The sequence below is a fragment of the Plecotus auritus genome (genome assembly GCF_963455305.1).
Source record: "Plecotus auritus genome assembly, chromosome: 13".
NCBI classification, from domain to species: domain Eukaryota; kingdom Metazoa; phylum Chordata; class Mammalia; order Chiroptera; family Vespertilionidae; genus Plecotus; species Plecotus auritus.
In genome coordinates this window covers 29841597-29855747 of record NC_137779.1, presented here as the reverse complement: position 1 = coordinate 29855747, position 14151 = coordinate 29841597, and the positions used below count along the sequence as shown (strand labels likewise).

General features: G+C 55.3%; 1 protein-coding gene across 1 annotated transcript; it reads right to left on the bottom strand.

The window, feature by feature from the left end:
• Window positions 1-3853: 3853 nt before the first annotated feature.
• On the bottom strand, window positions 3854-14059 carry SNRPD3 (small nuclear ribonucleoprotein D3 polypeptide). The gene is made up of 4 exons (XM_080650807.1): window positions 13444-14059; window positions 12066-12209; window positions 5821-6013; window positions 3854-4074 (listed from the first exon to the last, which is right to left on the bottom strand). Exons 2-4 carry the CDS (start codon window positions 12189-12191, stop codon window positions 4013-4015), a joined length of 381 nt encoding a protein of 126 aa, XP_080506933.1. The 5' UTR covers window positions 12192-12209; window positions 13444-14059; the 3' UTR covers window positions 3854-4012.
• Between the last annotated feature and the right edge of the window lie 92 nt (window positions 14060-14151).

Here is a 14151-nt window from a genome sequence, read left to right as displayed (position 1 = left end):
GGGCCACATCAGTCAGGACACACATTTAATTTTTATTTATTTTATTTCTATGAAGTTTTGACATCTTGGGGCCTAGCTAAACCTGGAGAGACTGCCTCTTCCAGAGTTGGTTAATTCCTAAAAGAGAGTAAACCACGTGCCTGCGAGGAGGACATCCATATGCAAATTAACGAATCAAAGTCTGCTGCCAGCCACCTTCCTGTGACTCTCACACCCCAAGCCACTCTTTTCCCTGCCCTAAAGCAACCTGGGCCGGGTGCTGGGAACGAGGGACACCCCAAGAGCCAGAGCCCTCTGAAATACCCAATTCTAAACTTGCTCCACACGGCAGGCCCTGCCTCCCCACTTCCCTCCCCGCAGAAACCACGGCACTAACCCGGGCCACGCTCTCCCCTCACTCCTGCTGCCACACCCCGTGGATCCCTGGAGGCCTGTGTGGCATGGCCTGCTCCCTCCTCTTGGGAACCACAGTACGAACTGCTCTTCGGCGGTCGTCTCCACGTCTGTCGCCTCACCGTCGCCGATTAACACGAGATCCTGGTGCGGGTTGAAAGAGCAGTCTACCCACGGCCTGGCTGGCTGGGAAGAGGGGCCATTCCCGGCTCTAACCCTCCTCGCTGGCTCACTCCCAAGCCTTGGCTAGTGTCTGCGGATGAAGAAAGGGTTCCTCAGGAAAGGCCTCTAACAAGGGGACCGGATGGTACATTCCTAACCGGGCAGGTCAGGATGGGTAGCCACGCTCCAGGACTATAATGTCTTCACATGATTTTTTTTAAAAAAAATATTTTTATTGGTTCCAGAGAGGAAGGGAGAGGGAGAAACATCAATGATGAGAGAGAATCCTGGATCGGCTGCCTCCTGCACGCCCCCCGCTGGGGATCGAGCCCGCAACCCTTGTGCCTTTGACCGGATTCGAACCTGGGACCCTTCAGTCTGCAAGCCGACGCTCTGCCCACTGAGCCAAGCCAGCTGGGACTGTAACTTCTTTAGTAAAAGGCTTTCCTTTGCCTTAAGCCCCGCCCATTTTCTGTGCACCTAGGTTAATATACCTTTGAAATGTCCTTTCAGACCCCTCCTTCACAACACCTTTTTTAAAAATCCTCACCTGAGGATGTGTTCTTATTGATTTTAGAAAGGGAGAGGGAGAAACATCGATTGGTTGCCTCCTTTATGCACCCCCATTGGGGATCAAACCTGCAACCTGGGCATGTGCCCTGACCAGGAATCGAGCCGGGCCTTCTGGTTCATAGGTCGACACTCAACCAGAGCCACGCCAGCTGGGCTACAAAACTGCACATTTTTTACTGGGAACATTTAATTAGAAACAAAACCGCGAGAACCCCCTTCACTTTCCAGGATATAGGTAGGGTGAGGCTACGTTTCGCTGTGTAGAACCGTGCACGGCTGGCATTCCTGCATGCTTTCCGGGGTGAACCGTGTCCAAAGCCAGCTCTTCAGATTCTGGATGCAACTCCCTGCTACGTGTAGCGGGTACTGTTCTCCAGTGAAGTGTAGCTTACGCAGTGACCACGCGCGCGCGCGCGCACACACACACACACACACACACACACACACACACACACACGCACACACACTCGAACCCAGGCCTGGTAAGCTGGGTCAGCATCACCCAGCGGGGGGCAGGATAGAGCTTAGAAAGCAGACTCCCGAGCCCCCTCTAGTCCGACTACCCACCATTTCTAGGGGTGGGGCCTTGGAATTTTTTTTTTGAAACGACTATTTTAAAATCTTTGTTGAAAGCATTACATAGCCCCCCCCACCCCACCCAGGCGGCTGCATATATGCAGACAAGTTCACTGGCTGATCTCTTCCCACCCCCTCCCCTGCCTTCCCTGAGAGGTTCCAGTCTATTCGCGCTTCTGTCTCTGGGGGAATCTTCATTTCTGACAGGACGCTCAGCTGATGTTGAAAACCACTGCTCCCACTTGCCACACTCATCATCCAGGCCCCAGGAGCCAAATAAATCCACGTCTGTACGTCACGGCGATCAGCACAGAAGCCCAGCAGCTGACGCGGGGGCTGGGGGTAGAACTCATTGAGAAAGACTCTAAAGAGATCTACTCTGCACAAAACTCAAGGAACAAGTTTTTCTGGCCAGAAACAATACATTAATTCTTGGTCAAATCTAAAACTAACTCCATCTGGGGAGTAAGTTCACCTGCGATGGCCCCACACGCAGGAACCCCTCCCCGGAGCCACCAGGCAGGTCACCCACGTGTCGGAGGAGCTGGGAGCTGGAGCAAGCCGCAGCGGCTGCTCTGGGGGTCTGTGAACCTTCCTGGACGTGCCTGTGGTACCTGACCGACCCCACCCATGCTTGCTCCTTAGGAGGGTGGTGGTGGTTTTTTAATTTATTAAGAGAGGAGAGAGAAAAACACGATTTGTTGGTTCACACATTTACGCAGTCACTGGTTGATTCTTGGTGGTTTTCCCCCCTAGTTTTTTTTTTTTTTTTTTTTTTTTTTAATATATTTTATTGATTTTTTACAGAGAGGAAGGAAGAGGGACAGATAGTCAGAAACATCGATGAGAGAGAAACATCGATCAGTTGCCTCCTGCACACCTCCCACTGGGGATGTGCCCGCAACCAAGTTACATGCCCCTGACCGGAATCGAACCTGGGACCCTCCAGTCCGCAGGCTGACGCTCTATCCACTGAGCCAAACCGGTTTTGGCCCCCCTAGTTTTTTTTTTTGAGAAAGGGAGAAACATTGATGTGCGAGTGCAACATTGGCCAGCCGCCTCCTGCACAGCCCCCACGGGGATGAGGCCTGCGACCCGGGCACGTGCCGACCGGAAATGGAACTGGTAGACAGGATGCTCAACCAAACGAGCTACACCGGCCAGGGCTACTGGTGGACTCTTGCATGTGCCCCGACCAGGGATCGAACGCCGCCTGGATGTATCAAGACAACACGCTAACCCGGCGGTCGCCAACCTCACGGACCACCCGTCGGCGGCGGCTGCTCTCACCAACTGAGCGACCGGCCAGGGCTGCTCCTTCGGGATTTCTATTACAGGAACAATAAACAGGCGGTTACCTCTTGGCAGGGTCCTGATGATGAAGCAAAGCTTGCTGAGAAAACCCCAGCTGCTGCCAGCTGAGCAGATGTGCTGGATCTTCTTCCTTCTTCCATTACCTGAACACTGTGTGCAACGCGCCATGTGCCAAGCACTGACCCCCTTCCTCAGTAGCTTTTGCTCTCGCTCATCCTTTACCGACCCCCCGGGAAGACCGCTTTTCAGCATTTGGCGTCTGCCGACGCTCTCCCATTTTCCGTGTCTGTCAGTGTTTTGCTTTGCCTACCCTACCTTCTACCTTTGCAACACCGAGCGCTGTGGTTGTGCCAATCAACGCAGAGATGCTCGGGTAAATGCCCAAGAATCTGTCCCCACAAAACTGGTTACAAAGCCAGGCTGGGAGCCACAGATGTTGGTCACTACAATTCTTTGAATTGCCTCTTAATATCAGACTGCTTTTGCCAAGTGCGAAGCCACCAGGGTTTCCAGGCTCAGAGGTCAGAGTACCGGACCATGTCAAGGGCCAGGGCCACGCATGCCGTGTTTTTCCAACTGAACTGATGACGTCTCCGTAAAGGCGACCTGAACACAGCACCACGCAATGCCTGTGTCTGAAGATAAAATGAGACGTCTGTGCGTGTGCTAAGGCTCAGCCAGCCAACTGGCCTGGAACAGCACTTTCAACGTTTATCGAGAACTGTGCTACTTCAAAGTGCTGGCCCGGCCCCAGGAGATCTCCCAGGGTGTCACAGTTCAACCTGCTGCCAAAGCAAACAGAACACCGAACTCCAAAATGAACACATAATCCGTATTTTCACAAAAAGAAAAACAGCCACCATATTTATTTAGTTGAACATTTCTCCTGATCTAAAAAGAAAGATGTCAAAACAACAGTTAGGACCATACACAGCACACACTCCACCGAACCCAGATGACCTAGAATAAGGGCAAAGTTCTGAGCCGCAGACATTTATCTTCGCTTCTGGAAGATGTTCCCGCGTCCCATCCCACGTCCTCTTCCTCTCGCGGCCACTAGAAGGGGGGAGAGAGAGGACAAGTCCCGGTCAGCATGCTCAGCAAGTGCTCGCACCGCAGGGCCTGGAGCTTTGGGAAGGCGCTTGCAAGGCCACCCGGCCCCACACCACACCCGCCCCCGTCGCCTTTCACAAAGGAAAACGGGAAGCAGAGGGACAAGGACTGACACGGGCATCCGAGCTGGAGCGGGCACCAGACCCTGCCTTCCAGCCAGCACCGCTCTCTACAAGCGGCGGAAGGCAGAGCAAAGGTTGTTTGGGGAGCAGGTGTGAGAACCACATTAGATGAATTCCCGGAGCTGGCCTAGCGCGAGCTAATGCAACAGGACAGATGCACGGAATTCACACTTAAAATTTGGGAACACATACGGTTAAACGTTAACATCTGTTAAATGTGGTGAGGGGTCTTATTATCCTTTGAGCGATTCTGCGTGTATGAGATGTCTTACAACAGCGACACAAAAATAAAACAAACTCACAAAAAACAAAGCCACACAAAGGGGCGGTTCTGTGACGACGCGTCTAGGGGAACGAGGCTCCAGGGGACGGGGAGACTGTTCTGATGGCGGCTAGCTGGAGCCGCACCCTCTGCGCTTACAGAGCTGGAGCTGCCCTGAAGGGGGAGCGAGGCCACCTGAGAACCAGCCACATGCTGACAGCACCAGAGCAAGGGCCGGGGACAGGCACAGGTGGCCCAGCGGAAGCCAGCGGACCTGGCAACTCACTGACCAATGCCTCCTGCTGCAGAGCCACCGGCTTCGCCTTTTGCGGGATGGCACAGGCACAGTGACAAGGAGCATGCGCTCCCGGGGAGCAGCAGTTCCAGCAAGGAAGCTGGCATTTCTGCCATCGTTTCTTGCCCAGGACAAAAGGTCCAGAGCTTCTATCTCCCCACAACTGCCTCTTGTCTAGGAAGGGCAAGATGAACGGATCAGCGTGGGGGAGGCATTTTAAGGATCACTTTATTGCATCTTTAAACCCCAAGCTACCTCATGAGACACACACGCAGCTAAAGATGCTGACAGAGAACCAGTGGCTTTTAAGTCTTTTTACCAATATTATGACAGAGTCCAACAGCGACACTTGCTCTCCTCAGCTAATCAACGCGGCAGAACCTTCCACAGACCCAAACAGAACACCGCTGATTGCGCTAATCCAGGAGAAAGCCAGCCCGCATCCCCGGGAAAGGCTGTCTCCCTTTCAGAACACGCTAAGAATTAATTTCTTTTCAAATAGAAGCTGCTCTGAAAATGGAAGTTTGGCCCCTTTAATGGGCAAATGGCTTAAAACTGCTCACGTCTCGCCTGAAAATGGATCCCCCACCAGCACTTCCCCGTTCAAGCTGAAGGTCAACGCAAACCCGGGTCTCGGAGCGCGGCTGCCCCTTGCCTCAGCCGTCAAGCTACACCACACCGTGGCACCCGGCTCAGCCACTGGACAGGAGCACGCCGAGCCCAGGCCCCGGTCATAATCCTGGAAACAGAGGGCTTTGCAGAGAGGAGACTTCTCTCCTTGTCTGCTTCAGGAGAAGTCTCCACCTTTTCACTAAGGAGCCACTCTGGATTCCCCATAAGCCTTACGACTGCGACCAGGCAAGGCAAGACAGAGGGCAGGACGAGGCCCTTGCCCCTCACGGGTGGTTTCTCAGCGGTGGGGGGAGATGGCCGACGCGAGGTGCCAGGCCCTCCTCAGAGACACACCACAAGCCGGCGTACAAACCGGTGAGTGCGCCAGGAGCGCCTACCTTGGGCCTTGAGAATAGCAGCTTTCCCCCGGCCGGCGCCCGAGCCTTGGTTCTTGTTCTTCATGCTCTTCAGCATGGGCGCGTTCTTCAGCATGTCAGGCAGAATCAGGAAGCGGATCTTGCTCCCACGGATGTACACCTGCTCCAGCTGGGCCACTCGGCCATCTCTGTATGTGACTGTGATGTTGGACATCTGCAAGAAAATCACCAGCCCATCAGCAAGGGCCAACAGGCCAGTGGAGAACAGGGGCACAGGCTGGCGGCTGGTGGTGGTGGGGGGGAGAGTCCATAAACGCACAAACCAACATCTATCTATATAAAAGCAAAGTGTCCCCTCGGGAGTTGGACCCACAGGGAGTTTGATCACTCGCTATGATGCGCGCTGACCACCAGGGGGTGGCGCAGAACGGACCGGCTGGCAGTAGGCAGCCGCTAGGGACCCTACTTCTAGTCATGAAATAAAGGAACCAGGCAAAGCCAGGGGCCGTGCCAGGCCCTTACACACATGGTCCTCACAGCACCGCCATGGGTATGAGCGCTGCCACTGTTACAGCTAAAAACCGAAGCACTTGTCCGAAGTCCAGCGGCCAGAATGCAGGCGTCGCCTCACACCCAGCGGCCGGGCCCCAGGGCCCCAGCCCTGCTCTTCTGGCTGGTCGGCGTGCGAGGCGTTCTCAGTGGTGATAACGGGACAGCCTTGACCTGCCTGTCCACACTGTCCTCTCCTGCATCTGCCGCCCAGACTGCCAAGGCAGGGAGGCCACAGCGGGTGGCAGATGCGGCTCTACCTCCCAGAGTGCACTCTGGGCCGCTCACCGGGCTTGGGTGACTGGGGACTGAGAGGTAGGAAGGGCCTGGAATACCAAGAGGGCTAGGGCAAGGGCAAGGGCTCACCGAGAGAGACAGGGCACCCAGGCAGGAGCTACAGGTGCAAGGACTGGAGCAGTGGACTTGGGACGAAGGACAGGGTCTTCCCCCAGACACTATGGGTCCCTTAAGCTCGTGGACAGAGGAAGGGGGGTAGGTTAGGGCAGCACGTTGGGAGATGACTATGCTAACGTGGATAACTGGATGGAGAGGCAGGGAGCCGAGAGGTGAGGCCAGCCAGGGGACTGGCGTGGCATGGGAAGGGGACATGAGCCTGCTGGTGTCCATCCCAACGGGTCCCCGTGTACCAGGGAAAGGAGCGTATTTTACGTCTCCTGGAGGAAAGAGGGTTACAATTTAATCAGAATGGGTCAAGCCCACATTGCGGAGGCACGCTGTCTCCGATTTCTGACAGATGGTTGGCATCTTAAGACTCACTCGTCTTCTCTAAGTGCCAGCTGACCACCAGCCTGTGCCCGACACCCAGAGCAGAGAGCCGAACACTCCAGGGCCCTCACTCTGTATCTGTGAGTTGGAACAGTTTCTAGAGTTGCAACCACTGTCCCTGTTATCCCTCAGGGCTCAAGTGCCCCATCATCTTCGGCTCCAGGCCCAGCACCCCCAGTTCCTTAGCAAATTTCCAGCTTCTAAGTCCTTGCCATCCTGTTCTTGCCTTGAAGAACCCCTCACCTCTGGTGCCACAAATGACCACCAGGGGTGGTGGGTTAGATACCTGAGAAACATGGACCTGACCAAGGTCCACAATACCAGCCCCACCTGTGACTCCACGGAAGACAGAGGCCCAGCCCCCCCATTTGTCAGGGATGTAACCCTGGCTAAGTCTCCTGGCTCCCCGGGGCCGCAGTTCCCTCACCTACAAAGTGAGGAAAACCACCCCGTAACAAAGCCAACGTTCGCTGAACACTTGCCAATGTCCCAGGAGATCACACACAGCAACTCATTTTATATCACACCCTGTAAGATGTATCCTGCCACCAGCCCTAGCGATGGGGTGGCACAGCCACCAGAGGCAGAGCCGTCTCTCTAGGCCCCTGCCCGAGGCCACACTGCCCCCGTGTGGCCCGCTGGGGTATGAGCCCAGGCCCCCCAGACTAAATCCACTCTTACTTGGACATCAGACCACCACATACTCCCTAGAACCATGAAGGAGTAAATGAAACGAGACAAGTGTGTCTAAATGTTTTCCTATTGCCTAGCACGACAGAGCCTCAGTAAATGACAGCTAAAATGTCTGTTTTGGGGGAGCAGTTGAAATTAAAGGGAAAAAAGTCTACTTTGGGGGCTAGGCTGCCAAGTCACTTGTCCTTCAGCATAAACTGGTACATCTCATTCCTCCTGTCGCAATCTCCCCAACTCGCTTTGCAAATCCCTGACAGAGGTTGTTGTGTGATAAAAAAGACGTAAACTACGTGTTTTCACAAACAGTATGTGTTCTGGCTGGAGCGGGACACAGCCCAGTCCATCTGACTCCTATTAGACCCCAAGAACGGCATGCCGTCACTCTCACGCTCCCGGGAGCGCCAGCGGAAATGACTGCGCCGAGAACAGAGCCCGCAGTCCACTGCCCGCCCACCCACACGCTCGTTAACAAGCCTGAGCTACGTTCCCATGATAAGACAAAGCAGCAACTCAGTGAGCTCGGTTTAATGTGAGTCGGGAGGAACACCCAGCTTGCTCAACCTTCCCAAATAACCACAACGAGTCCCAGCCGGCCAGGCGCCCGGGGAAACGGCGTCTTGGAGGAGGGAGGACCTCGCACAGCAGTCCCCACACTCTCCACGGCCCGAACCATCACATGGAAAACTTCAGAAATAAGCGACTCCTGAGCTTTAAACCGCGCGCCTTTCTCAGTAGCACAATGACATGTCATGCCCTCCGCTGTGCCACCCGGGACGGGGACCATGCCTTTGTTCATCCAGGTCACCCTATACACACTGCCCCAGCTGTCAGTCCCTTAGAAGCCACTGCCTATCAGATCCACTGTCATGGTGTTCAAGTAACCAGTGTTCTACTGAGTCACGGTCTCAAAGCCATTCACACAACGCTTGTTACAATATGCTGTTATAACTGCTCTATTTTATTACTAGTTACTAGAGGCCCGATGCACAAAATTCGTGCAAGAGTAGGCCTTCCTTCCCCCGGCTGCCGGCACCGGCTTCCCTTGCAGCCCCGCCTCCATCCAGAAGATCCTCTGGTCTAATTAGCATATTACGCTTTTATTATCATAGATTATTGCTAATCTCTTACTGCGCCTAATTTACAAATTAAACTTTATCACAGGTATGAGTAGGATACTATCGGTTTCAAGCATCTCCTGGGGGGGGGGGGGGTGGAGTGTCTTGTTACGTCTCCCCCTTGGCTAAGGGGGGCTACTCTACAGTCCAAACTGTTCTGGCAGCCCCAGCAGACTAATCGCGGTGGAGCACGTGGCTGGCCCCTGCTGTCTGACAAGCACCTGCTTGTTTATTCTGCAACCTCAGGCTGAGGTGCTCCTCTCATCCCTGCTCAGAAGGGAGGGAACAGAGGGTGAGAGGCCCACACTCACTCCAAGTCACACTGGGGGGCAGGCTGCACCCTGACTCGAGACGGCCACCCCCAGGGTCTGCGTGCTTCACCTCCCACTGGCTGCACCTGAGACCAGCAAGGTCACCGGGCCTGACACCCTCACAGCACAAACGGGCAGCCTGAGGTCCGGAAGCTCAGGAACGTCCACATAAATAGCTGAGTAAATACATCAGGATTCCCTCCCCGCCCCCCCCCTCCTCCCCCCGCCCCCATTGCCTTCTACTCACGAACCTAAAGAATCCTACAATGAAGGGGGATGCCTTAGCCAGAGGACTGATCTATGCTAGTGGCACCTCACCAAGGCAGAGGGGGCCAAGCCCCACAGGACCTACCGAGAGCCACACACCCATCTCCACGGCACGGACACCGAGGAGAGAAACCTGCCCTCGCCGATGCCTACCGCCCGGCCCCAGCGGGTCAACCTGGCAGGAAGATGATGCTCAACGCTACAAAGAAGTCACAAACAAATGAATAACCCTGGGAAGCAACGAACAGTTAAGATACCTGATCTGACCAGCCGCTGTGGCTCAGTGGTCGAGCGTCGACCTATGACCCAGAGTTCATGGTGTTTTTTTTTTTTTAAATATATTTTATTGATTTTTTACAGAGAGGAAAGGAGAGGGATAGAGAGTTAGAAACATTGATGAGAGAGAAACATCGATCAGCTGCCTCCGGCACACCTCCTACTGGGGATGTGTCCGCAACCCAGGTACGTGCCCTTGACCGGAATCGAACCCGGGACCTTTCAGTCCTCAGGCCGACGCTCTATCCACTGAGCCAAACCGGCCAGGGCCAGAATTCATGGTTTGATTCCCAGTCAAGGGCACACGCCCAGGTTGCAGGCTCGATACCCAGTGTGGGGCGTGCAGGAGGCAGCCGATCAATGATTCTCTCTCACCATGGATGTCTCTCTCTCCCTCTCTGAAATCAATAAAAATGTATTAAAAAAAAAAAAAAAGACACCTGACCCACAGTGTGACCTTGGGTAAGTCACTTTATGTCACTGACCTTCAGTTTCCTCCGGGGGAATGTTAACCGTCACCACGTGCTGAATTTATAATGTGCAAGGTGCTGAGCTATCTGCTGCACACACATAACTCACCTGACCGTCAGGACAGCCCTGGGTGTGGGTGGCACCCCTGCGGCGGCCTGGGGAGCACTCTGCTGAGATCTCCCTTCAAAGGAACAAGTCTGCAAGGAACACAGGGAGCTGACAACCTCCGGCTGCCACCTGTGGAATCCAGAGGCCTCTCTCCCCAGGCTGCCAGCCAATGACTGACCCCAGCAAGGGACCAGGGCCAGGCCACCAGGCCATTTCTGCTCCATGCTAGACCCCTCAGTTTTTTGTTTTTCTTTTAATGTTTTTATTGATTACAGAGAGAAAGGGAGAGAGCGTGAGGGATAAAAACATCAATGACAAGAATTCTCAATTGGCTGCCTCCTGCATACCCCCTACTGGGAATCAAGCCCGAAACTCAGGCACGTGCCCTGACTGGGAATCGAACCGTGACCTCCTGGTTCTTATGTCGACACTTGACCACCGAACCATACAGGCCGGCTAGACCAGCCTTGGACAAACTACGGCCCGCGGGCCAGATCCGGCTGTTCTATCCGGTTCTCTTGCTCTCCCCTCCGCTCCTTTACTTTGAATTTATATTAGTTCACACAAACACTCCATCCATGCTTTTGTTCCAGCCCTCCGGTCCAGTTTAAGAACCCATTGTGGCCCTCGAGTCAAAAAGTTTGCCCACCCCTGGGCTGGACTCTTCAATCTTGGTGTCTGTATCACAGAGGACCAAAAATAACACCACCCCATTTTACAGACGGGGAAACTGAGGTGATTAACATGCCTAAGGTCACATAAGATTCAAACAACATCTGTTTACGAAGTCCAAGCTCTTAACGAACGGTTTAAAGAACGAAGGAGAGCCGAAACCGGTTTGGCTCAGTGGATAGAGCGTCGGCCTGCGGACTGAAGGGTCCCGGGTTCGATTCCGGTCAAGGGCATGTACCTTGGTTGCGGGCACATCCCCAGTGGGAGGTGTGCAGGAGGCAGCTGATCAATGTTTCTCTCTCATCGATGTTTCTAGCTCTCTATCCCTCTCCCTTCCTCTCTGTAAAGTATCAATAAAATATATTTAAAAAAATATATATTCTTAAAAAAAAAAAAAGAACGAAGGAGAGAGTGCCGATACACTTTGCAGCGTTACACAAATCCACGTGATTCTAGCAAAAGCAAAACAGTGCCGAGGGAAGGGCGCCCATCAGGAAGCTGCTCCATTCACCTGCAGGGTGACAGTCACAGATGAGCCCTTTACTCGTATCCTCCCTATGGAGGGATGACAAAGCTCTCCCCAAACCCACTTACCTCCAAAGGTAGTTGCTCTAATCAAACGAGACTCACGCCCCCAAGAAAAATGGCAAATAAACACAGTATGTGACTAGAAGATTCTGTTAACTGCAAAGCGCTATGCAAACCTGTGGAGGCAAATGGATAATGGCCCAACCGGGGGGACTCCAACGAAAGGGAGGAGGGCCACTTGTCCTAGGCAGGTCCCCGGACCGTGGGAGAAAATGGAACCAAGAGACCAAAGGACAAAGTTAACTCTTCCAGAATCCCATCGGGCTGATCCCTGCCCACCCGGTGAACCTGCAACACAGTCCCTCGCACAGGAGGCACTCCACAAATCACTGTTCACGGGAACCGCGTCGAGAAGACCTCCCATCACCGCCTGTCTGTTCTCCAAGCCAGAGGCACGGGGGCCCCGACAGCGGGGAGTGCGCGGGGCTACCTGGCAGTTCATGTTGTCCTCGGCCTCGATGAGCTTCCCGCGGTACACCTCGCCCGTGTTGGTCTCGCACGTCACGATGTGGCCCTCGGCTTCGTGCAGGACTTTGATGGGCACGCCGATAGACATCTTGGCAGGAAGCGAGCTCTACAGCGAGACAGACAAGTGGGCTCAGCGTTCAGAGCCTGAGAAGGCAGCGCCCGTGCCTCCCTCCGGGTCGGACACCCCATCTCCCTCCCCGCTACCCTTCACCTCCATCAAATAACCAATCCTGCGTGTACCGGGGACGAGCGGGGTGTGATGCATGTACCTTACATCGGATTCTCCACCCATCGTTGTGGGGAACAAACACCCTTTTGGGAACCCGTGACAGAGACCCGAGCTGCCAATACAGCGGCCGCTGTGTACATGCAGCTATTTAAATTAAACTTAATGAAAATGAGAGGAAACTTAAAACTCAGTCCCTCACTCACACGAGACACATTTCAAGGGCTCAACAGCCACATGTGGCTACATGGGACACGCACATATATGTGCAGTGTTGACCACTGCAGATATAAACCGATGATGCGGGCATATCTTGAAGAGGCTGTGCACTGAGTTCAAACCCTCCGATGCCCTCTGACCCCCCCCCCCCCCCCGCACTGCACCATCCAGGCCGAAAAGCAAATATCAGCGTGCACACCAAGTTAACCATGTGCCGTAAGCAGGAAACGCTCGTCTTGGAGGAAAAGACATCATCACAGGGCAAGCGCCTGACGGCTAATGGAAAAGGGACAAGCCGTGGATTTTTTTTATCCCCGAAATGAGTAACGGCGGAGGTGGAAACTCATCAAAGGGCCCGTGCGGTTGGGAAAGACATGCTCCCTTAGGAATTTTACGTGGAAGCGGGAACCACTGCAAGGAAGGAAGGAAGGAAGGACGGAAGGAAGGACGGACGGACGGAAGGAAGGCATGCGCCAATAAAAAGGCAACAGCAACTGCAAAAGGGAAACGGGTTAGAAGCAGGAAAACGTGATAAAACGTATGGAACCGCGTAGAAAGGCCGAGGGCACCAGTGCCTGAAGGGAGATGGAGGCCACGATGCGAGGGCGCTGTAAAAGGATGCAGGGGGTTGAGGCAATGGGCCGGAAATGGCTTCCAGACTTCGGCCTGCACACTTCGAAAACCACCGGCCCGGGGACGTACAGAAAGCGAAGGGCGTGTGCTAAATGGACGCCCCTGCAGGCGCTAGGGAGGCGACGCTGATGCTCGGGTGGCCCGACTTCCCGCTCTCCCCCTCCCCGAGCCTCGCAGCGCCCCACGGCGGTGCGTCCTTCTCCTTCCCCGGCCGCTCACGGGGGCCTCGGCCTACTCCCGCCTGCCCCTGGCCTCTCCTCACCGGCTCCGGCCTCCTCTTTCCTCCCGGTGCGGCGGCGGCGGCGACTCAGGAGACTGCGAGAGCGTGAGGCAAGCGAATGGCGGTCCCGCGCTCCCAGAATGCCTCGCGTTCCCGAAACGCCGCGCTCAGAGCTCGTCCCCTTCCGTTTCCTAGTGGCGAGCGCCGGCTCGCCCCCGCGCCCTCCTCACCCTGCCGGCTGGGAAACGTGGGCTCTGGCACGATCGTTCCGGCCCCGGAATAGAGGGCTGATGACGGCGGGGGGTGGGGGTGGGCTCCGGTGCCGCCGGAAATATCGACCCTCAGGCCGGCAAGGGGACGGGGGATCGCGTTCCCAAGCACCCCGCACTAGGGGGCGGGCTGGGCCGGGAGGCGGGGACCTGGCCCCTCGGATCGGGGCGGCGGGGGGTGAAGCCGAAGGCTAGGACCCCCCCCTCACAAGTCAACCTTTGGGGTGCCCTGAGCGAGGCGAGGTATTTCGCCGTGCGGACAGGGAAACAGGAATAGAGTAAGCGGGGAGGAGGGTCGTCCCTGAAGGGATTCGAAATAGGGTTCACGCTTCTGGAGCCCGGCGCCGTTTGGGGTAGGACCTAGCTTGGACCTGAGGCTGAGCGCCTCTGGGGAGCCAATGCGCGTTGAGCGCCAGGGCTTCGGGGCGGGACTCATGAGGGGGGCGGGGCTTCCGGGGCGGGGCTCCCCGGCGCGGGGCTC